The 25,399-nt window shown below is 43.3% G+C and overlaps 2 protein-coding genes across 3 annotated transcripts; both read right to left on the bottom strand.

Moving 5' to 3' along the window:
* Positions 1–972: 972 nt before the first annotated feature.
* LOC134760737 (putative zinc finger protein 818) lies at positions 973–1,497 on the bottom strand. The gene is given in 2 exon segments (XM_063720337.1): positions 973–1,176; positions 1,179–1,497. Coding segments are annotated over 2 exon segments (504 nt in total). The 3' UTR covers positions 973–991.
* Positions 973–25,399, bottom strand: LOC100434681 (zinc finger protein 160-like). Of its 2 annotated transcripts, XM_024238084.3 has the most exons (4): positions 25,220–25,399; positions 21,792–21,870; positions 12,266–12,392; positions 973–3,573 (listed from the first exon to the last, which is right to left on the bottom strand). In XM_024238084.3, exons 2-4 carry the CDS (start codon positions 21,804–21,806, stop codon positions 1,874–1,876), a joined length of 1,842 nt encoding a protein of 613 aa, XP_024093852.3. In that variant the 5' UTR covers positions 21,807–21,870; positions 25,220–25,399; the 3' UTR covers positions 973–1,873. The 2 variants fall into 2 exon arrangements, with proteins under 2 accessions (XP_024093852.3, XP_063576352.1); XM_063720282.1 differs by lacking the exon at positions 12,266–12,392 and having other exon boundaries at positions 25,220–25,398.

Raw genomic sequence — 25,399 nt, 5'->3', positions numbered from 1 at the left:
CCGATATGGTGAAACCCCGTATCTACTAAAAAATAGAAAAATCAACCGGGTGTGGTGGCGCGTGCCTGTAGTCCCAGCTACTTGGGAGGCTGAGGTAGAATTGCTGGAATCCAGGAGGCAGAGGTTGTGGTGAGCCGAGATCAGGCCACTGCACTCCAGCCTGGGCGATAGTGTGAGACTCTGTCTCAAAAAGAAAAAAAAAGCCTTAGCATGCATGTAACTTTTTTTTTTTTAATTATACTTTAGGTTTTATGATACATGTGCGCAATGTGCAGGTTAGTTACATATGTATACATGTGCCAACCATGCATGTAACTTTTTTATGATTTCTGTAAAAGATGTATACTCTGTTTTTTTGTTTTGTTTTGTTTTTTGAGATGGAGTTTTGTTGTGTCGCCCAGGCTGGCGTGCAGTGGTGCAATCTCAGCTCACTGCAACCTCCGCCTCCTGGGTTCAAGCAATTCTCGTGCCTCAGCCTCCTGAGTAGCTGGGATTACAGGCACCTACCACCATGCCCAGCTAATTTTTGTATTTTTAATGGAGACAGGGTTTCGCCATGTTGGCCAGGGTAGTTTCAAACCTCTGACCTCAGGTGATCCTCCCACCTCAGCCTCCCAAAAGTGCTGGGATTACAGGCGTAAGCCACCGTGCCCGGCAAAAGATGTATACTCTGATGTCCAGTGCACTGTGAAGCCTGATTAGAGCCTCTGCCACATACCTTATATTTACATGGTTTCTCTTCAATATGAACTCTCTGATGTCATGTAGTACTTGAACTCATGGTAAAGTTTTTCACATGCTCATTGGATTTCTAAGGTTTCTCCCCAGTATGAATTATTCTGTTCCCCAACTTCTGATCCTCAGATAAAATCCTTGTCACACACATTACATTTGTGTGCCTTTGCCCCAAGATATATTAGATACTCTTATCTAACAAGTAGTGAGCACTACTTTAAAACACTGCTACATTCATTGCATTTACAAGTATGATCTATTTGGTGAGTCCTGAGTTTAGGGCCATGCTTAAAAGCCTTGCTACATTCAGTACATTTGGAAAGTTATCTCCAGTATGAACTATCTGATGATTAATGAAGCGTGAGCCTCGAGTAAAGGCTTTGCCACACTCATGACATCTGTACGATTTATCTCCAGTATGAATTATCCGATGATTTACAAGTGTGAATTTTGACTGAAGACCTTGCCACACACATTTGTAAGGCTTCTCTCCAGTACAAATCCTACGATAACTTTCGAAATGTGAATTTTGACTGAAGACTTTGCCATATATATCATATTCATATGGTTTCTCTCCAGTATGGATGATCTGATGTATAGTGAGGTGAGAGGCCTGGGTAAAGGTTTTCCCACACTCATCATATTTGTAAGGTTTCTCTCCAGCATGGATTTTTTGGTGAATCCTGATGTCCGCCCATTGTCTAAAGGCCTTGCTGCATTCGGTACATTTGTATGGCTTCTCTCCAGTATGAATACTCTCATGATGTCTCAGGTGGGACCACTTCATATAAGCCTTTCCACAGTCATTACATTTGTAAGGTTTCTCTCCAGTATGAATTACCTGATGGTTAGTTAGGCTTGAATGCCCAATAAAGGTTTTACCACACTCATTACACTTGTAAGTTTTCTCTCCAGCGTGAATTCTCTGATGGTCCACCAGACTTGAATTTTGAATAAATGCCTTACCACATTCATTACATTTGTTTTCTTTCTCTCCAGAATGAATCCTTTGATGTTTTACAATTTTGAACTCTGAAAAAAAAGCCTTGCCCCACTCATTACATTTATAAGATCTCTCTCCAGTATGGATGACCTGATGTTTAGTTAGGTTTGAGTGCACGCTAAAGGCTTTGCCACACTAATTACCCTTGTAAGATTTCTCTCCAGTGTGAATTCTCTGATGATTTTCAAGGTATGAATTTTGACTGAAACTTTTGCCACATATATCACATTTATATGGTTTCTGTCCAGTATGGATTCTCTGATGTCTAGTAACGTGGAACATCCTATTGAAGGTCTTGCCACAATCACTACATCTGTAAGGTTTCTCTCCAGTATGAATTCTATGATGACTTGCTAGGTTTGCAATTTGCCTGAAACCTTTGCCACATATATCACATTTATATGGTTTCTGTCCAGTATGGATTCTCTGATGTGTAGTAAGGTTGAATGTCTGATTGAAGGTCTTGCCACACTCATTACATCTGTAAGGTTTCTCTCCAGTATGAATTCTATGATGACTTGCTAGGTTTGCAATTTGCCTGAAACCTTTGCCACATATATCACATTTATATGGTTTCTGTCCAGTATGGATTCTCTGATGTGTAGTAAGGTTGATCATCTTATTAAAGGTCTTGCCACACTCATTACATCTGTAAGATTTCTCTCTAGTGTGAATTCTCTGATGATTTTCAAGGTATGAATTTTGACTGAAATCTTTGCCACATATATCACATTTATATGGTTTCTGTCCAGTATGGATTCTCTGATGTCTAGTAAGGTGGGACCTGTAATTAAAGGTCTTGCCACACTCATTACATTTGTAAGGTTTCTCTCCAGTATGAATTCTATGATGACTTGCTAGGTTTGCAATTTGCCTGAAACCTTTGCCACATATATCACATTTATATGGTTTCTGTCCAGTATGGATTCTCTGATGTCTAGTAAGGTGGAACATCCTATTAAAGGTCTTGCCACACTCATTACATCTGTAAGGTTTCTCTTCAGTATGAATTATATGATGACTAGCTAGGTTTCCAATTTGCCTGAAACCTTTGCCACATATATCACATTTATATGGTTTCTGTCCAGTATGGATTCTCTGATGTGTAGTAAGGTTGAACGTCTGATTGAAGGTCTTGCCACACTCATTACATCTGTAAGGTTTCTCTCCAGTATGAATTCTATGATGACTTGCTAGGTTTGCAATTCGCCTGAAACCTTTGCCACATATGTCACATTTATGTGGCTTATGTCCAGTATGGATTCTCTGATGTGTAGTAAGGTTGGACCTCTGATTAAAGGCCTTGCCACAATCACTACATTTGTAATGTTTTTCCCTAATGTATGCTTTCTGGTCTTGTGTGAGTATTGAAGGACACATAAAATCATTCCTATATATATTAGAAATGCTGGTGTTGACACGAGGAAGATTTGTTTGAAGTAATGAAACTGAGGACCCACTGGTGACAAACTTCTCAATTTGAGTACATTCATAAATTTTCCTTTCAATTTGAAATCCCTGCAGTTCAGCCAGATGTGACCAAAAGTTTAGTTCAAGCTGATTTTCAACTGGCTTGTTTCCTGCATTCCTTCCATCACGTTGATCTCTTCTTCCAGTGATGTTTTTAATTTTAATTGCAGGTATTTCTCTGTAATTTCTTGCATCATTGTGACGCTGACACTCAAAGTCATGAATATTTTGCTGCATTTCCCTGAAGTAAAAATCTTTGATGTCATGGATTTCATGTCTTTCCAACATCACTGCTTGGAATACTTTTCCTGTGCTATTGTTCTCTTTTGGTGGTAATTCCTTGATCATATGTGTAGGAGAGACATCTGCAAGATATTTAAAAAACAGGTTTTCTATTAACTACAGTTGGCAAATCAGTAGTTCATATTGAAAAAGATATTGGCCAGGCATGGTAGCTCATGCCTGTAATCCCAGCATTTTGGGAGGCCAAGGCAGGCAGATCACCTGAGGTTAGGAGTTCCAGACCAGGTGGCCAACATGGTGAAACCTCATCTCCATTAAAAATACAAAAATTAAGGATTTGCTGGCAAGATGGCGAATAGAACAGCCCTGGCCTGCAGCTCCCAGCGAGATCGACGCAGAACGTGGGTGATTTCTGCATTTCCAACTGAGGTACACACTTCATCTCACTGGAATTGGTTGGACAGTGGGTGCAGCCTACAGAGGGCAAGCCAAAGCAGGGTGGGGTGTCACCTCACCAGGGAAGTGCAAGGGGTTGGGGGATTTCCCTCCCTAGCCAAGGGAAGCTGTGAGGGACTGTGCCATGAGGAACGGTGCACTCTGGCCCAGATACTGTGCTTTTCCCACAGTCTTCACAACTGGCAGACCAGGAGATTCTCTCCAGTGCCTGTGCCACCAGGGCCCGGGGTTTCAAGCACAAAACTGGTTGGACGTTTAGGCAGACACCGAGCTAGCTGCAGGAGTTTTTTTTTTCATACCCCAGTGGCACCTGGAACACCAGTGAGACAGAACTGTTCACTCCCCTGGAAAGGGGGCTGAAGCAAGGGAGCCAAGTGGTCTGGCTTGGGGAGTCCCACCCCCACAGAGCCCACCAAGCTAAGATCCATGAACTTGAAATTCTCACTGCCAGCACAGCAGTCTGAGGTCGACCTGGGACACTTGAGCTTGGTGGGGGGAGGGGCATCCGCCATTGCTGAGGCTTGAGTAGGTGGTTTTACCCTCACAGTGTAAAAAAAGCTGCCGGAAAGTTTGAACTGGGTAGAGCCCATCACAGCTCAGCAAGGCCACTGCAGCCAGACTGCCTCTCTAGATTCCTCCTCTCTAGGCTGGGCATCTCTGAAAAAAAGGCAGCAGCCCCAGTCAGGGACTTACAGATAAAACCCCCATCTCCCTGGGACAGAGCACCTGGGGGAAGGGGCGGCTGTGGGAGCAGCTTCAGCAGACTTAACCATCCCTGCCTGACAGCTCTGAAGAGAGCAGTGGCGTTCGAGCTCTGATAAAGGACAGACTGCCTCCTCAAGTGGGTCTTTGGCCCCCCATGTATCCTCACTGGGAGATACCTCCCAGTTGGGGGCCGACAGACACCTCATACAGGAGAGCTCTGGCTGGCACCTGGCGGGTGCCCCTCTGGGATGAAGCTTCCAGAGGAAGGAATAGGCACCAATCTTTGCTGTTCTGCAGCCTCCGCTGGTGATACCCAGGCAAACAGGGTCTGGAGTAGACCCCCAGCAAACTCCAGCAGACATGGAGCAGAGGGGCCTGACTGTTAGAAGGAAAACTAACAAACAGAAAGGAATAGTACCAACATCAACTAAAAGGACATCCACTCAGAGACTCCATCTGAAGGTCACCAACATCAAAGATCAAAGGTAGATAAATCCACAAAGATGGGGAGAAACCAGCACAAGAAGAACCAGAATGCCTCTTCTGTTCCAAAGAATCACAACTCCTCACCAGCAAGGGAACAAAACTAGGAGAATGAGTTTGACGAATTGACAGAAGTAGGCTTCAGAAGGTGGGTAATAACAAACTCCTCTGAGCTAAAGGAGCATGTTCTAACCCAATGCAAGGAAGAAAAGAACCTGGAAAAAAGGTTAAATGAATTGCTAACTAGAATAACCACTTTAGACAAGAACATAAATGACCTGATGGAGCTGAAAAACACAGCATGAGAACTCCGTGAAGCATACATAAGTATCAATAACTGAATCGATCGAGCAGAAGAAAGGATATCAGAGATTGAAGATCAACTTAATGAAATAAAGTGAGAAGACAAGATTAGAGAAAAAAAAGTGAAAAGAAATGAACAAAGCCTCCAAGATATATGGGACTATGTGAAAAGACCAAATCTACATTTGATTGGTGTACCTGAAAGTGATGGGGAGAATGGAACCAAGTTGGAAAATACTCTTCAGGATATTATTACAGGAGAACTTACCCAACCTAGCAAGACAGGCCAATATTCAAATTCAGGAAATACAGACAACACCACAAAGATACTCCTCAAGGAGAGCAACCCCAAGATACATAATCGTCAGATTCACCAAGGTTGAAATGAAGGAAAAAATGTTAAGGGCAGCCAGAGAGAAAGGTCACGTTACCCACAAAGGGAAGCTCATAAGACTAACAGCAGATCTCTCAGCAGAAACTCTACAAGCCAGAAGAGGGTGGGGGCCAATATTCAACATTCTTAAAGAAAAGAATTTTCAACCCAGAGTTTCATATCCAGCCAAACTAAGCTTCATAAGTGAAGGAGAAATAAAATCCTTTACAGACAAGCTAATGCTGAGATATTTTGTCACCACCAGGCCTGCCTTATAAGGAAGGAAGCACTAAACATGGAAAGGAACAACTGGTACCAGCCACTACAAAAACATACCAAATTGTAAAGATCATCGACACTATGAAGAAACTGCATCAACTAATGAGCAAAATAACCAGCTAGCATCATAATGACAGGATCAAATTCACACATAACAATATTAACTTTAAATGTAAATGCGCTAAATGCTCCAATTAAAAGACACAGACTGGCAAATTGGATAAAGAGTCAAGACCCATCGGTGTGCTGTATTCAGGAGACCCATCTCACGTGCAAAGACACACATATACTCAAAATAAAGGGATGGAGGAATATCTACCAAGCAAATGGAAAGCAAAAAAAAGCAGGGGTTGCAATCCTAGTCTCTGATAAAACAGACTCTAAACCAACAAAGATCAAAAGAGACAAAGAGGAGCATTACATGATGGTAAAGGATCAGTGCAACCGGAAGAGCTAACTATCCTAAATATATATGCACCCAATACAGGAGCACCCAGATTCATAAAGCAAGTTCTTGGAGACCTACAAAGAGACTTAGACTCCCACACAATAATAGTGGGAGACTTTAACACCCCACTGTCAATATTAAACAGATCAATGAGACAGAACACTAACAAGGATATCCAGAACTTGAACTCAACTCTGGACCAAGCAGGCCTAATAGACATCTACAGAACTCTCCACCCCAAATCAACAGAATATACATTCTTCTCAGCACCACATCGCACTTATTCTAAAATTGACCACATAATTGGAAGTAAAACACTTCTCAGCAAATGCAAAAGAATGGAAATCATAACAAACCGTCTCTCAGACCACAGTGCAATCAAATTAGAACTCAGGATTAAGAAACTCATTCAAAACTGCACAACTACATGGAAACTGAACAACCTTCTCCTGAATGACTACTGGGTAAATAAGGAAATGAAGGCAGTCTTTGAAACCAATGAGAACAAAGACACAACATACCAGAATCTCTGGGACACATTTAAAGCAGTGTATAGAGGGAAATTTATAGCACTAAATGCCCACAAGAGAAAGCGTGAAAGATCTAAAATCAACACCCTAAAATCACAATTAAAAGAACTAGAGAAGCAAGAACAAATAAATTCAAAAGCTAGCAGAAGACAAGAAATAACTAAGATCAGCGCAGAAGTGAAGGAGATAGAGACATGAAAAATCCTTCAAAAAATAGACGAATCCAGGAGCTGGTTTTCTGAAAAGATCAACAAAATAGATAGACCACTAGCCAGACTAATACAGAAGAAAAGAGAGAAGAATCAAATAGATGCAATAAAAAATGATAAAGGGGATATCACCACCAATCCCACAGAAATAGAAACTACCATCAGAGAATACTATAAACACCTCTATGCAGATAAACTAGAAAATCCAGAAGAAATGGATAAATTCCTGGATACATACACCCTCCCAAGACTAAACCAGGAAGAAGTCGAATCCCTGAATAGACCAATAACAAGTTCTGAAATTGAGGCGGTAATTAATAGCCTACCAACCAAAAAAAGTCCAGGACCAGACAGATTCACAGCCGAATTCTACCAGAGGTACAAAGAGGAGCTGGTACCATTCCTTCTGAAACTATTCCAATCAGAAAAAGAGGGAATCCTCCCTAATTCATTTTAATGAGGCCAGCATCATCCTGATACCAAAACCTGGCAGACACACAACAAAAAAAGAAAATGTCAGGCCAATATGCCTCATGAACATCAATGTGAAAATCCTCAATAAAATACTGGCAAACTGAATCCAGCAGCACATCAAAAAGCCTATCCACCATGATCATGTCAGCTTCATCCCTGGGATACAAGGCTGGTTCAACATATGCAGATCAATAAATGTAATCCATCACATAAACAGAACCAATGACAAAAATCACATGATTATCTCAATAGATGCAGAAAAGGCCTTTGACAAAATTCAACAGCCTTCATGCTAACAACTCTCAATAAACTAGGTATTGATGGAACGTATCTCAAAATAATAAGAGATATTTATGACAAACCCATAGCCAATATCATACTGAATGGGCAAAAACTGGAAGCATTCCCTTTGAAAACCGGCACAAGACAAGGATGCCCTCTCTCATCACTCCTATTCAACACAGTATTGGAAGTTCTGGCCAGGGCAATCAGGCAAGAGAAAGAAATAAAGGGTATTCAATTAGGAAAAGAGGAAGTCAAATTGTCTCTGTTTGCAGATGACATGATTGTATATTTAGAAAACCCCATTGTCTCAGACCAAAATCTCCTTAAGCTGATAAGCAACCTCAGCTAAGTCTCAGGATACAAAATCAATATGCAAAAATCACAAGCATTCCTATACACCAATAACAGATGAACAGAGAGCCAAATCATGAGTGAACTGGCATTCACAATTGCTACAAAGAGAATAAAATACCTAGGAATATAACTTACAAGGGACGTGAAGGACCTCTTCAAGAAGAACTACAAACCACTGCTCAAGGAAATAAGAGAGGACACAAGCAAATGGAAAAACATTCCATGCTCATGGATACGAAGAATCAATATTGTGAAAATGGCCACAGTGCCCAAAGTAATTTATAGATTCAATGCTATCCCCATCAAGCTACCATTGACTTTCTTCACAGAATTGGAAAAACCTATTTTCAATTTCATATGGAACCAAAAAAGAGCCCATATAGCCAAGACAATCCTAAGCAAAAAGAACAAAGCTGGAGGCATCACGCTACCTGACTTCAAAGTATACTATAAGGCTACAGTAACCAAAACAGCATGGTACTGGTACCAAAACAGATATATAGACCAATGGAACAGAACAGAGGCCTCAGAAATAATGCCACACATCTACAACCATATGATCTTTGACAAACCTGACAAAAACAAGCAATGGGGAAAGGATTCCCTATTTAATAAATGGTGTTGGGAAAACTGGCTAGCCACGTGCAGAAAGCTGAAACTGGATCCCTTCATTACACCTTATACAAAAATTAACTCAAGATGGATTAAAGTCTTAAACATAAGACCTAAAACCATAAAAACCCTAGAAGAAAACTAGGCAATACCATTCACAACATAGGCATGGGCTTCATGACCAAAACATCAAAAGCAATGGCAACAAATTGACAAATGGGATCTAATTAAACTGAAGAACTTCTGCACGGCAAAAGAAACTATCATCAGAGTGAACAGGCAACCTACAGAATGGGAGAACATTTTTGCAATCTATCCATCTGACAAAGGGCTAATATCTAGAATCTACAAAGAACTTAAACAAATTTACAAGAAAAAAACAACCCCATCAAAAAGTGGGCGAAGGATATGAACAGACACTTCTCAAAAGAAGACATTTATGTGGCCAACAAACATATGAAAAAAAGCTCATCACCACTGGTCATTAGAGAAACACAAATCAAAACCACAATGAGAAAGCATCTCATGCCAGTTAGAATGCTGATCATTAAAATGTCAGGAAACAACAGATGCTGGAGAGGATGTAGAGAAATAGGAATGCTTTTACACTGTTGGTGGGAGTGTAAATTAGTTCAACCATTGTGGAAGACAGTGTGGCGATTCCTCAAGGATCTAGAACTAGAAATACCATTTGACCCAGCAATCCTATTACTGGGTATATACCCAAAGGATTATAAATCATTCTACTACAAAGACACATGCACACGTATGTTTATTGTGGCATCGTTCACAACAGCAAAGACTTGGAACCAACCCAAATGCCCGTCAATGATAGACTGGATAATGAAAATGTGGCACATATACACCATGGAATACTATGCAGCCATAAAAAAGGATAAGTCCATGTCCTTTGCAGGGACATTGATGAAGCTGGAAACCATCATTCTCAGCAAACTAACACAACAGAAAACCAAACACTGCATGTTCTCACTCATAAGTGGGAGTTGAACAATGAGAACACATGGACACAGGGAGGGGAACATCACATACCAGGGCCTGTCGAGGGGATGGGGAGCTAGGGGAGGGATAGCATTAGGAGAAATACCTAATATAGATGACGGGTTGATGGGTGCAGCAAACCACCATGGCACATGTATACCTATGTAACAAACCTGCACATTCTGCACATGTATGCCAAAACTTAAAGTATAATAATTAAAAAAAAAATACAAAAATTAGCCAGGTGTGGTGGCATGCACCTGTAGTTCCAGCTACTCAGGAGGCTGAGGCAAGAGAATTACTTGAACCTGGGAGGCAGAGGTTCCAGTGAGTTGAGATCTCACCACTGCATCACAGCCTGGGCAAGAGAGCCAGACTCTGTCTCAAAAAAAAAAAAAAAAAAAAAAAAGAGGACCTCTCTGTCTAGTGCCATTCCAGACCTGAGTAAACAATCTCAGAAAACCCAGTGTACTCCCCTGTAGCATACACTGCAATCTGTGGCAAAAGCAGAACAGAAGAAATGACTGAGGCTGAAAGACTTCAACAGACAGAGAGCACTGGAGACAGCACCATGAGGTTTCTGGAGCCCCAGATGCAAAGGAGAAGCTGCCAATGTTTTCCCATCACCTGATTAGGTCTCCCAAGTACAGGAAATGGGGCAAAGCCTGAATAGGTCAAGGGGGCAGGTCTATGGAGGCCTCAGCTCTGATCTGTATAGACAGAGAACTGAGCATCAGATGCAGGTACAGGAGAGAACACAGGAGACACAACCCTCCCTGTGCCCCTCAGAGTGAAGAAACCAAAGAGGCCACAGGAGCCACATGACAGGGTGTTGTCCATCATGACAGAGACTTTGCCTTTGTCACTGTTTGAGCTGCAGCACCATGGCAGAGTGAAAGGATAAACTACTACACGTCAGAAGGGCAGAGGGATAAATGAGGGCAAAGAAAGGTTTCCATTGAGAGCTCACAGGATTTAAACCCTTTTTATCCGATAGAACTCTTCAACTCAGAAAGAGTTACCCGAATACAACAGTACAGCTTCCTCTCTGTCCATTTGAGCTCTTACTTGTGTTCACACCTTTGATGCATTCCCAACCATTTGATGTTTTTGTTATTTTCACTTCACTCTCCACAGTCCAGGGCTCTTTCCCTTGCCCCAACATGGAGATAATACTCATTTCAGAAAGAGAGATTCCTGCTTAGAAAAAGAAAGGAATGTAATGTGCTGTGGCTTTTACAGAATCCCAGCCCTTTGTTTAGAGGAGGAAAGAGGACATTACAAATGGATCTAGAAAAATATTTCACAAATTCACCCACTGAACGCCTCCTTCTGAATGTTTGGGGAACATGGTAAGATATGGACATTGAGCTGTCCTCTAAGAAGTACTGAATCACAAGCAAAGGGGTAGAAAACAGCAAAGTGTATTTTTTTTTTCTTTTTTTTTGAGATGGAGTTTTGCTCTTGTTGCCCAGGCTGGAGTGCAGTGGCGCGATCTTGGTTCACTGCAACCTCCGCCTCCTGGGTTCAAGTGATTCTCCTGCCTTGGCCTCCCAAGTAGCTGAGATTACAGGCGCTTGGCACCATGCCTAGCTAATTTTTTGTATTTTTAGTAGAGATGGGGTTTCACCATGTTGGCCAGGCTAGTGTCAAACTCCTGACCTAAGGTGATCCACCCACCTTGGCCTCCCAAAGTGCTGGGATTACAGGCGTTAGCTGCCGCGCCCAGCCCAAAGTAGATATATATATATATTTTTTGAGACGGAGTCTTGCTCTGTTGCTCAGCTGGAGTGCAGTGGCGAGATCTCGGCTCACTGCAAGCTCTGCTTCCTGGGTTCACGCCATTCTCCTGCCTCAGCCTCCTGAGTAGCTGGGACTACAGGTGCCCGCCACCACGCCCAGCTAATTTTTTTTGTATTTTTAGTAGAGACAGGGTTTCACCGTGTTAGCGAAGATGGTTTTGATCTCCTGATCTCGTGATCCACCCGCCTCAGCCTCCCAAACTGCTGGGATTACAGGCATGAGCCACTGTGCCCGGCCCAAAGTAGAGATTTTTAAAGTCTACCATAGGATTTATTTCTACTTAAGCTCTGGAACCACCAATGATGTATCTTGAAGGGGGTAGATCATTTGAAAACAGGATAATTAAACAAGTCCAGATGCTGCACTATTAAGCTTTTCATCTGAGAATTAACATAGCTTCAATCTTAATTGAGCAATGCAGGGGCTCCCAAGAGGCACACCAGAGAACATGCAGAGATACAGCAGAGCAGATCCCAGCTTCTGGAGGGGCATTATCCTCACCCAGGGAGACCAGGTTCCTGTAGTTCTCCAACATCACATCCCTGTACAAAGCCCTCTGAGCAGGATCCAGGCATTTCCACTCCTCCTGAGATAATTCGATGGCCACATCCCTGAATGTCAACCTTCCCTGATATGAAAAAACACATTTCACCAAGAAGTCATGGGGAGAGCTGTTATCTTCACACAAAACGACAAAAAGAGAGATATAAGTCAATTTAGTTTAAATGAACGTTCTGGGAAATCCATGGAAAGGTATTTTCAGGCAAACTGTGTCTGAAAAACACATTTTACCAAGCGCATGGGGGAGAGTTATCATCTTTACATAAAATGAGAAAAAGAATTGTATTGATTTACTGAAGGGAGAGTTCTGGCAGCTCCATGCTAAGGTATTTTGGGGCATTTAGGGATGTTACGAAGAACATTAGGTATGTCTCCCTAATTGTATTTTATTATACTCTTCTGTAAGAGCTTATGATATCTTCTAAATAAGCGTGGATTGCTCTTTCTGTAGACAATGGAAGAAACGTAGAAATAAACAATGAACACACAGCTATCTCTATAGAAGTGCTAGATATGGAGGAGCCAAGATGGCCGAATAGGAACAGCTCCGGTCTACAGCTCCCAGCGCCAGCGACGCAGAAGACGGGTGATTTCTGCATTTCCATCTGAGGTACCGTGTTCATCTCACTAGGGAGTGCCAGACAGTGGGCGCAGGTCAGTGGGTGAGCGCACCGTGCGCCAGCCAAAGCAGGGGCGAGGCATTGCCTCACTCGGGAAGCGCAAGGGGTCAGGGAGTTCCCCTTCCAGGGGTGACAGACGGCACCTGGAAAATCGGGCCACTCCCACCCGAATACTGTGCTTTTCCGACGGGCTTAGGAAACGGTGCCCCAGGAGAGTATAGCCTGCACCTGGCTCAGAGGGTCCTACGCCCACGGAGTCTCGCTGATTGCTAGCACAGCAGTCTGAGATCAAACAGCAAGTCGGCAGCGAGGCTGGGGGAGGGGCGCCCGCCATTGCCCAGGCTCGCTTAGGTAAACAAAGCAGCCTGGAAGCTTGAACTGGGTGGAGCCCACCACAGCTCAAGGAGGCCTGCCTGCCTCTGTAGGCTCCACCTCTGGGGGCAGGACACAGACAAACAAAAAGACAGCAGTAACCTCTGCAGACTTAAATGTCCCTGTCTGACAGCTGTGAGGAGAGCAGTGGTTCTCCCAGCACGCAGCTGGAGATCTGAGAACGGGCTGACTGCCTCCTCAAGTGGGTCCCTGATCCCTGACCCCCGAGCAGCCTAACTGGGAGGCACCCCCCAGCAGGGGCAGATTGACACCTCACACGGCCGGCCAGGTACTCCAACAGACCTGCAGCTGAGGGTTCTGTCTGTTAGAAGGAAAACTAACAGAAAGGACATCCACACCAAAAACCCATCTGTACATCACCATCATCAAAGACCAAAAGTAGATAAAACCACAAAGATGGGGAAAAAACAGAGCAGAAAAACTGGAAACTCTAAAAACCAGAGTACCTCTCCTCCTCCAAAGGAACGCAGTTCCTCACCAGCAACGGAACAAAGCTGGACGGAGAATGACTTTGACGAGCTGAGAGAAGAAGGCTTCAGACGATCAAATTACTCCGAGCTACGGGAGGATATTCAAACCAAAGGCAAAGAAGTTGAAAACTTTGAAAAAAATTTAGAAGAATGTATAACTAGAATAACGAATACAGAGACGTGCTTAAAGGAGCTGATGGAGCTGAAAACCAAGGCTCGAGAACTACGTGAAGAATGCAGAAGCCTCAGGAGCCGATGCGATCAAATGGAAGAAAGGGTATCAGCCCTGGAAGATGAAATGAATGAAATGAAGCGAGAAGGGAAGTTTAGAGAAAAAAGAATAAAAAGAAATGAGCAAAGCCTCCAAGAAATGTGGGACTATGTGAAAAGACCAAATCTACGTCTGATTGGTGTAGCTGAAAGTGACGGGGAGAATGGAAACAAGTTGGAAAACACTCTGCAGGATATTATCCAGGAGAACTTCCCCAATCTAGCAAGGCAGGCCAACATTCAGATTCAGGAAATACAGAGAACGCCACAAAGATACTCCTCGAGAAGAGCAACCCCAAGACACATAATTGTCAGATTCACCAAAGTTGAAATGAAGGAAAAAATGTTAAGGGCAGCCAGAGAGAAAGGTCGGGTTACCATCAAAGGGAAGCCCATCAGACTAACAGCGGATCTCTCGGCAGAAACCCTACAAGCCAGAAGAGAGTGGGGGCCAATATTCAACATTCTTAAAGAAAAGAATTTTCAACCCAGAATTTCATATCCTGCCAAACTAAGCTTCATAAGTGAAGGAGAAATAAAATACTTTACAGACAAGCAAATGCTGAGAGATTTTGTCACCACCAGGCCTGCCCTAAAAGAGCTCCTGAAGGAAGCGCTAAACATGGAAAGGCACAACCGGTACCAGCCACTGCAAAATCATACCGAAATGTAAAGAACATCGAGACTAGGAAGAGACTGCATCAACTAACGAGCAAAATAACCAGCTAACATCATAATGACAGGATCAAATTCACACATAACAATATTAACTTTAAATGTAAATGGACTAAATGCTCCAATTAAAAGACACAGACTGGCAAACTGGATAAAGACTCAAGACCCATCAGTGTGCTGTATTCAGGAAACCCATCTCACGTGCAGAGACACACATAGCCTCAAAATAAAAGGATGGAGGAAGATCTACCAAGCAAATGGAAAACAAAAAAAGGCAGGGGTTGCAATCCTAGTCTCTGATAAAACAGACTTTAAACCAACAAAGATCAAAAGAGACAAAGAAGGCCATTACATAATGGTAAAGGGATTAATTCAACAAGAAGAGCTAACTATCCTAAATATATATGCACCCAATACAGGAGCACCCAGATTCATAAAGCAAGTCCTGAGTGACCTACAAAGAGACTTAGACTCCCACACATTAATAATGGGAGACTTTAACACCCCACTATCAACATTAGACAGATCAACGAGACAGAAAGTCAACAAGGATACCCAGGAATTGAACTCAGCTCTGCACCAAGCGGACCTAATAGACATCTACAGAACTCTCCACCCCAAATCAACAGAATATACATTTTTTTCAGCACCACACCACACCTATTCCAAAATTGACCATATACTTGGAAGTAAAGCTCTCCTCAATAAATGTAAAAGAACAGAAATTGTAACAAACTATCTCTCAGATCACAGTGCAATCAAGCTAGAACTCAGGATTAAGAATCTCACTCAAAACCGCTCAACTACGTGGAAACTGAACAACCTGCTCCTGAATGACTACTGGGTACATAACGAAATGAAGGCAGAAATAAAGATGTTCTTTGAAACCAACGAGAACAAAGACACAACATACCAGAATCTCTGGGATGCATTCAAAGCAGTGTGTAGAGGGAAATTTATAGCACTAAATGCCCACAAGAGAAAGCAGGAAAGATCCAAAATTGACACCCTAACATCACAATTAAAAGAACTAGAAAAGCAAGAGCAAACACATTCAAAATCTAGCAGAAGGCAAGAAATAACTAAAATCAGAGCAGAACTGAAGGAAATAGAGACACAAAAAACCCTTCAAAAAATAAATGAATCCAGGAGCTGGTTTTTTGAAAGGATCAACAAAATTGATAGACCGCTAGCAAGATTAATAAAGAAAAAAAGAGAGAAGAATCAAATAGATGCAATAAAAAATGATAAAGGGGATATCACCACCGATCCCACAGAAATACAAACTACCATCAGAGAATATTACAAACACCTCTATGCAAATAAACTAGAAAATCTAGAAGAAATGGATAAATTCCTCGACACATACACCCTCCCAAGACTAAACCAGGAAGAAGTTGAATCTCTGAATAGACCAATAACAGGAGCTGAAATTGTGGCAATAATCAATAGCTTACCAACCAAAAAAAGTCCAGGTCCAGATGGATTCACAGCCGAATTCTACCAGAGGTACAAGGAGGAGCTGGTACCATTCCTTCTGAAACTATTCCAATCAATAGAAAAAGAGGGAATCCTCCCTAACTCATTTTATGAGGCCAGCATCATCCTGATACCAAAGCCTGGCAGAGACACAACAAAAAAAGAGAATTTTAGACCGATATCCTTGATGAACATTGATGCAAAAATCCTCAATAAAATACTGGCAAACAGAATCCAGCAGCACATCAAAAAGCTGATCCACCATGATCAAGTGGGCTTCATCCCTGGGATGCAAGGCTGGTTCAATATACGCAAATCAATAAATGTAATCCAGCATATAAACAGAACGAAAGACAAAAACCACATGATTATCTCAATAGATGCAGAAAAGGCCTTTGACAAAATTCAACAACCCTTCATGCTAAAAACTCTCAATAAATTAGGAATTGATGGGACGTATCTCAAAATAATAAGAGCTATTTATGACAAACCCACAGCCAATATCATACTGAATGGGCAAAAACTGGAAGCATTCCCTTTGAAAACTGGCACAAGACAGGGATGCCCTCTCTCACCACTTCTATTCAACATAGTGTTGGAAGTTCTGGCCAGGGCAATTAGGCAGGAGAAGGAAATCAAGGGTATTCAATTAGGAAAAGAGGAAGTCAAATTGTCCCTGTTTGCAGATGACATGATAGTATATCTAGAAAACCCCATTGTCTCAGCCCAAAATCTCCTTAAGCTGATAAGCAACTTCAGCAAAGTCTCAGGATACAAAATCAATGTGCAAAAATCACAAGCATTCTTATACATCAATAACAGACAAACAGAGAGCCAAATCATGAGTGAACTCCCATTCACAATTGCTTCAAAGAGAATAAAATACCTAGGAATCCAACTTACAAGGGATGTGACAGACCTCTTCAAGGAGAACTACAAACCACTGCTCAAGGAAATAAAAGAGGATACAAACAAATGGAAGAACATTCCATGCTCATGGGTAGGAAGAATCAATATCATGAAAATGGCCATCCTTCCCAAGGTAATTTACAGATTCAATGCCATCCCCATCAAGCTACCAATGACTTTCTTCACAGAATTGGAAAAAACTACTTTAAAGTTCATATGGAACCAAAAAAGAGCCCGCATCGCCAAGTCAATCCTAAGCCAAAAGAACAAAGCTGGAGGCATCACACTACCTGACTTCAAACTATACTACAAGGCTACAGTAACCAAAACAGCATGGTACTGGTACCAAAACAGAGATATAGATCAATGGAACAGAACAGAGCCATCAGAAATAATGCCACATATCTACAAGTATCTGATCTTTGACAAACCTGACAAAAACAAGAAATGGGGAAAGGATTCCCTATTTAATAAATGGTGCTGGGAAAACTGGCTAGCCATATGTAGAAAGCTGAAACTGGATCCCTTCCTTACACCTTATACAAAAATCAATTCAAGATGGATTAAAGACTTAAATGTTAGACCTAAAACCATAAAAACCCTAGAAGAAAACCTAGGCATTACCATTCAGAACATAGGCATGGGCAAGGACTTCATGTCTAAAACACCAAAAGCAATGGCAACAAAAGCCAAAATTGACAAATGGGATCTAATTAAACTCAAGAGCTTCTGCACAGCAAAAGAAACTACCATCAGAGTGAACAGGCAACCTACAAAATGGGAGAAAATTTTCGCAACCTATTCATCTGACAAAGGGCTAATATCCAGAATCTACAATGAACTCCAACAAATTTACAAGAAAAAAACAAACAACCCCATAAAAAAGTGGGCGAAGGACATGAACAGACACTTCTCAAAAGAAGACATTTATGCAGCCAAAAAACACATGAAAAAAATGCTCACCGTCACTGGCCATCAGAGAAATGCAAATCAAAACCACAATGAGATACCATCTCACACCAGTTAGAATGGCAATCATTAAAAAGTCAGGAAACAACAGGTGCTGGAGAGGATGTGGAGAAATAGGAACACTTTTACACTGTTGGTGGGACTGTAAACTAGTTCAACCCTTGTGGAAGTCAGTGTGGCGATTCCTCAGGGATCTAGAACTAGAAATTCCATTCGACCCAGCCATCCCATTACTGGGTATATACCCAAAGGACTATAAATCATGCTGCTATAAAGACACATGCACACGTATGTTTATTGCGGCATTATTCACAATAGCAAAGACTTGGAACCAACCCAAATGTCCAACAATGATAGACTGGATTAAGAAAATGTGGCACATATACACCATGGAATACTATGCAGCCATAAAAAATGATGAGTTCACGTCCTTTGTAGGGACATGGATGAAATTGGAAATCATCATTCTCAGTAAACTATCGCAAGAACAAAAAACCAAACACTGCATATTCTCACTCATAGGTGGGAATTGAACAATGAGAACACATGGACACAGGAAGGGGAACATCACATTCTGGGGACTGTTGTGGGGTTGGGGGAGGGGGGAGGGATAGCATTGGGAGATATACCTAATGCTAGATGACGAGTTGGTGGGTGCAGCGCACCAGCATGGCACATGTATACATATGTAACTTACCTGCACATTGCGCACATGTACCATAAAACCTAAAGTATAATAATAATAATAATAATAATAATAATAAAAGAAAAAAAAAAAAAGGAAAAAAAAAAGATTAAAAAAAAAAAAAAAAAAAAAAAGAAGTGCTAGATATTATGTTTGACACACAAAGTGATATTCAGTATCTGGATGAGCCGGAAGAAGTGTGTTGTCTTCAGAGATGACAATGTCCATGGTGTCTTTAAAGAAAGAAAGGTCAGAAGCTAAAAAGTGTGGCCGGGCATGGTGGCTCACGTCTGTAATCCCAGCAGGTTGGGAGGCCAAGGCTGGTGATCACGAGGTCAAGAGATTGATATCATACTGGCCAACATGGTAAAACCCCGTCTCTACTAAAAATACAAAAATTAGCTGGGCGTGGTGGTGCACGCCTGTAATCTCAGGTACTCGGGAGGTTGAGGCGGAGAATCACTTGAACCAGGAGGTAGAGGTTGCAGTGAGCCGAGATCGTGCCACTGCACTCCAGCCTGGGCAACAGAGTAAGACTCCGTCTCAAAAAAAATAAATAAAATAAAATAAAATAAATAAAAATACGGAACTGATTTATGAAATGGTGATGTGTCTTCTATAAAAGCCATAGGATAGTTCATCCATACATTCATGCACACGTATATACACAAATGTAAATTGACAAAGAGAAAACATGCCTCTCAATGACATATTTTTTATGACTTTTTCATTATCATTTTTCCTCATGTGCATTTCAGCATCTTGGGGACAGTAAAGTGTATAAGTTGTATTTAACTTAGTTTGTCAACATTATGTTATATAATGCCAATAAAAGAATGGTAAAAACATGAAAAAATATTTAAAACTTTAACTCCAATCCCTATGAAATAGTTATAGTCAAACTACAAATAAAATTCTATCCATTTAAATTTAAATATTTAGGCTGGGCGCAGTGGCTCATGCCTGTAATCCCAGCACTTTGGGAGGCTGAGGCGGGAGGATCACCTGAGGTCAAAAGTTCGAGACCAGCCTGGGCAAAATGGTGAAATGGCGGGCACCTGTAGTCCCAGCTACTCGGGAGGCTGAGGCAGGAAAATCACTTGAACCCGGGAGGCAGAGGCTGCAGTGAGCTGAGATCGCACCACTGTACTCCAGCCTGGGTAACAAAAAAAAACAAAAAACAAAAACAAACAAAAAAAAAGAAAAATGAATTAAAAGCCTCAACATAAGACCTAACATGATAAAACTCCTAGAAGAAAGTGTAGGAGAAAAGGTTTGTGAAACTGAATTTCGCAATCATTTCTAAGATATGACACCAAAGACACAGGCAAGAAAAGCAACAATATGCAAAGGGACTACATCAAACTTACAAACATCTCTGCATCAAAAGAAAGAATCAAGAGACTGAAAAGCAACCTCCAAGAGAAGGATGTGCTGAAAATGACTTAAAGAATCTCCTTCTGTTAGAGATTTAGATTGTTTTCTGGCCAGGCGCGGTAGCTTACACCTGTAATCCCAGCACTTTGGGAGGCCAAGGCAGGTGGATCACCTCAGGTCAGGAGTTCAAGACCAGACTTACCAACATGGTAAAACCCCAACTCTACTAAAAATACAAAAATTAGCCTGGTGTGGTGGCAAGCACCTGTAATCCCAGCTACTCAGGGGGCCCAGGCAGGAGAATCGCTTGAACCCAGGAGACGGAGGTTGCAGTGAGTCAACATCGCACCATCGCACTCCAGCCTAGGGGACAAGAGTGAGACTTTGTCTCAAAAAAAAAAAAGAGATTTAGATTGATTTCATATTTTAAAATTGGTGGAGCCAGGTGTGGTAGCTCACGCCGGTAATCCCAGCACTTTGGAAGGACGAGGCGGATGGATCACCTGAGTTTGGGAATTTGAGACCAGCCTGACCAACATGGAGAAACCCCGTCTCTCCTAAAAATACAAAATTAGCCGGGCATGGTGACACATGCCTGTAATCCCAGCTACTTGGGAGGCTGAGGCAGGAGAATCACTTGAACCCGGGAGGCGGAGGTTACAGTGAGCAAATATCACACCATTGCACTCTAACCCAGGCAACAAGAGTGAAACTCCATCTCAAAAAAAAAAAAACAAATCAGTGCTAGAATAAAACACCCTCCCCTCACTAAGGTGTTTCTGAACTTTCCATTCCATTCCAAATCATAACAATTCTGGAGCCAAAAACATACAGATTCATGTATTTATCTTCGATTGTATTCTTAAATCAGACAAACAATGTGCCAGAATTCCCCTCATCAGCCTCCTTTTCTGGAATTACCAAGTACTTGTGCACATTAGTACATGACTTCCATGTGCAGCTTCTCTACTCCTGGTCCACAGAGACCTCACAGTGCATCCAGATGTGGCCGCTAAACAATCCCTGTTGCCTAACAGTCCTGACACTACGGGGCTCACATGCCGTGTCCATCCATGTATGGGTGTAAGCCCTTCCCAGGACCATGCCCAGTGGGGCCTCTTCCCAAGTTCATATCAGTGGGTCACAGGCAATGGAATCTAAGTGAAATGAGAGGGACTGAGGGAAGGCACGGGTGAGTGAGAGCAAACGTGTCAGGCAGGATGCTTCAGACTCAAAGATGTGCAACTCCAAAGAATGAAATTTCAGAAAGGAAAGAGAAACAGAACAAGCTGGGCACGGTGGCTCACGCCTGTAATCCCAGCACTTTGGGAGGCCGAGGCGGGTGAATCACAAGGTCAGGAGTTGGAGACCAGCTTGGCCAACATGGTGAAACCCTGTCTCTACTGAAAATACAAAAAATTAGCTAGGCGTGGTGGCAGGCACCTGTAATTGCAGCTACTAGGGAAGCTGAGGTAGGAGAATTGCTTGAACCCGGGAGGCGGAGGTTGCAGTAAGCGATCACACCACTGCACTCCAGCCCAGGTGATAGTGCAAGACTCTGTCTCCAAAAAAAAAAAAAAAAAGGGAAACAGAACAATCCACCAAGAATATCACTTTACTTGAGAAAGAGCCATCCCTGTCTCCTCTTTCTTCTCTTCTGGACTTCTTCCTCGGCCACATGAGTCTTTAAAGGTTAATCTGGAATGTGAAAAAGAAGTTATTTAATGCCTAGAATTAACACACCCCCTTCCTGTGCCACGACCACACACACAGGGAAGACCTCACCCCGTGCAAAGACAGTCCTCTGCCACCGACTGCACCAGGAGTGATGGAGGAAAAAGAAACTTGTAGGAAGACCAACAGGTGAGTCTGTAACCCCTTTCTTCAGAACTCACTCTCCTCCTAGAGAGGCCCACATGCACGCTGCAGCGGTGGGGAGCTGGGCTGGACTGAACTCCCCTTCAGGGTGCACACCTGGCCTTGAGCAAACCTCACGCACAGCACAGCGCCCTCACATCCCTATGGATCCCAGGCTGAGCTTAGGCCTCAGAAATGGAGGAAACAGTCTGTAATCCCAGCACTTTGGGAGGCCGAGATAGGCGGATCACCTGAAGTCAGGAGTACGATACCAGCCTGGCCAACACAGTGAAACCCTGTTTCTACTAAAAATACAAAAATTAGCTGGGTGTGATGGTGCGTGCTGTAGTCCCAGCTACTAGGGAAGCTGAGGCAGGAGAATCGCTTGAACCCAGGAGGCGGAGGTTGCAGTGAGCTGAGATTGCCCCATGGCACTCCAGGCTGGGCGACAGAGTGAGACTCCATCTAAAAAATGTTTAAAAAAGAAATGGAGGACACAGAGCCTCAGTATCAATGCTGGACACAGATTAGAATCAGCTGGGGTAACATAACTACTATCAAGGCTGGACTCCAACCCCATTACATGAATGGAAAACTCAGGTAAAGAGGCACAAGAGTTTTATTTGCAGAATGACTCAGTACTCTCAAGTCAAACCAGGATTGAGCTCCACTCAGAGGGAGTGTGAAATAACAAGAAATATATTTTTGGTCTCTGCCCCTGGTTCCTGGGACATAGATCCTAAACCCCTCACAGAAAGGGGTGTTAGGAGAATCTTTGGTTCTCATATTTGGTCTTTGACCCCAGGTCCTTGCACAAAGCTCCTAAATCCCTTGGAATTTTCTACATGATAGGAGTGTTTTTGTTCCAATGAGGCAAGTCTTGGTGGGCTCCTGGATAGAGCCAGTTGCCAGAAAGACTAAGCCATGATTAGAAGCTTGGAAATTTCAGCTCCATCACTTATTTCCGAAAGAGTGGAGCAGGCTGAAGACTGAGTTAATAATCTCTCATGCCTACAGGATGAAGCCTCGATAAAAATTCCTGATCTATAGGGTTCGGAGAGCTTTCTGGTTGATAAACACATCTGAATGCCAGGAGGGTGGGTGCACCCAAATCCACAAAGACAGAAGCTCCTGTGCTCAGAACATTCTCAGACCTCACCATACGTATCTCTTCATCTGGCTGCTCATGGGTATCTTTTATGATATCCTTTATTAATACACCAAATCCTCACTTGATGTTATCAATAGATTCTTGGGAACCGGAACTTTAAGTGAAATGGCAACTTCTTTTCCTCATCAACATAAAAAATGACATTGAATGGCCAGGCGCGGTGGCTCATGCTGTATAATCCCAGCACTTTGGGAGGCCAAGGTGGGCGGATCAAGAGGTCAGGAGATTGAGACCATCCTGGCTAACATGGTGAAACCCTGTCTCTACTAAAAATACAAAAATTAGCTGGGCATGGCAGCACGTGCCTGTAATGCCAGCTACTAAGGAGGCTGAGGCAGGAGAATCACTTGAACCTGGGAGGTGGAGGTTGCAATGAGCAGAGACTGCGCCATTGCACTCCAGCCTGGTGACAGAGCTAGACTCCATCTCAAAATAATAATAATCATAATAATGATAATGATGACATTGAAAAAAACAACGTTATTCGAGGACCTGCTGTATATCATTTCATTCATGACCTGGTTTCCAAGAACCTATAGAAAACATTAAGTGAGGAATGACTGCACAAAAATCAGTAAACATAAGTAAGTGCTTCCAGCAGTTCTGTGAGCTGTCCTCACAAATTAATCAAACCCAAAGAGGGAGTCATGGGAGCCCCAATATATAGGTCAGTTTTAAGGAGAGGTGACAACCTATTACTTCTGACTGATGTCTGAAGTGGTGGCAGAGTGGGGCGGGGGGGTGGTCTTGTGGGACTAAGAACTTAACCTGTTGTATCTGACTCTAAGTCCAGGTGCACAGTGTCAGACTTGAATTGAATTATAGGACACACAACTGGTGTAGACTGGAGAATTGCCTAGCGTGTGGGAAAAAAACTCCCACACATTTGCTGTCAGAAGTGTTATAGGTTGGCTGGGCGCGGTGGCTCATGCCTGTAATCCCAGCCCTTTGGGAGGCCCAGGCGGGCGGATAACCTGAGGTCAGGGGTTGGAGACCAGCCTCGCCAACATGGTGAAACCCCCGACTCTACTGAAAATACAAAAATTAGCTGGGCGTGGTGGCACATGCCTGCAATCCCAGCTACTCGGGAGACTGAGGGAGGAAAATCGCTTGAACCTGGGAGGTGGAGGTTGCAGTGAGCTGAGGTCGCGCCACTGCACGCCAGCCTGGGTAACAGAGGGGGAGACTCATTCTCAAAAAAAAAAAAAGCATACTGGGTGTCACAGAACAGGCCCAGGTCACCTCCTCCTCCACCGTGAGTGTCACAGGACAAGCCCAGCTCACCTTCCCACCACGGAAGGTGACTGCCTAGAGGGGCTTGGGAGCTGAAGGCCCTTCCTGAGAAAGATATCAGGTGAGAAAGACAGAGGTGGCACCTTAGGACAGGGGTGGGGTCTACACAATCCCAGAACCAAGTAAGGACGCGGCCCCTCCGGACTAAGACTGCAGCGCTGCGCACCAGGGGCCGACAAGGGCAGGTCTTGGAGAACCGGATAGACCTGAATCCACGTTGCAGGTGAGGGCTCTAAAAAGTGCCCTCCCGGCCGGGCGCGGTGGCTCACGCCTGTAATCTCAGCACTTTGGGAGGCCGAGGCGGGCGGATCACGAGGTCAGGAGATCGAGACCGTCCTGGCTAACACGCGTGAAACCCCGTCTCTACTAAAAAAAAATACAAAAAAATTAGCTGGGTGTGGTGGCGGGCACCTGTAGTCCCAGCTACTTGGGAGGCGGAGGCAGGAGAATGGCGTGAACCTGGGGGGCAGAGCTTGCAATGAGCCGAGATCGCGCCACTGCACTCCAGCCTGGGCGACACAGCGAGACTCCGTCTTAAAAAAAAAAAAAGTGCCCTCCCGCGTGGCGGGAAGAAAAATCGGTAAAGGATTTTAGGCAGCAAAAGACACGAAAGGCCATGTTTACCTAGCGCAGGGCAGAAAGACCAGATTCAGGAAGTAGCCTTAGAGCGACTTTAACCCAAAGGGAAAGCGATCTCCGCACTCTTACAGCAACGTCAGAATTTACCTGGGGTGGAGGGCGCGGTGCGGTCATTTTAAGATCTGTAGGGACCCCCTCCAGACCCGGGGGATGGAAGAAGGGGTACTGCGAAGCGCAGATACAATCTAGAGAGAACGAAACTCAGGCTCGGCGGCGCAGCCTTCACTCCGCACGATCCGCTTCCGGGTCTACAGAAAACCGCGCGCA

This window comes from Pongo abelii, chromosome 20 (assembly GCF_028885655.2).
Source record: "Pongo abelii isolate AG06213 chromosome 20, NHGRI_mPonAbe1-v2.0_pri, whole genome shotgun sequence".
NCBI classification, from domain to species: Eukaryota; Metazoa; Chordata; class Mammalia; order Primates; family Hominidae; genus Pongo; species Pongo abelii.
The sequence above is the reverse complement of the archived record's forward strand: the minus strand, read 5'-3'. Positions and strand labels throughout refer to the sequence as shown.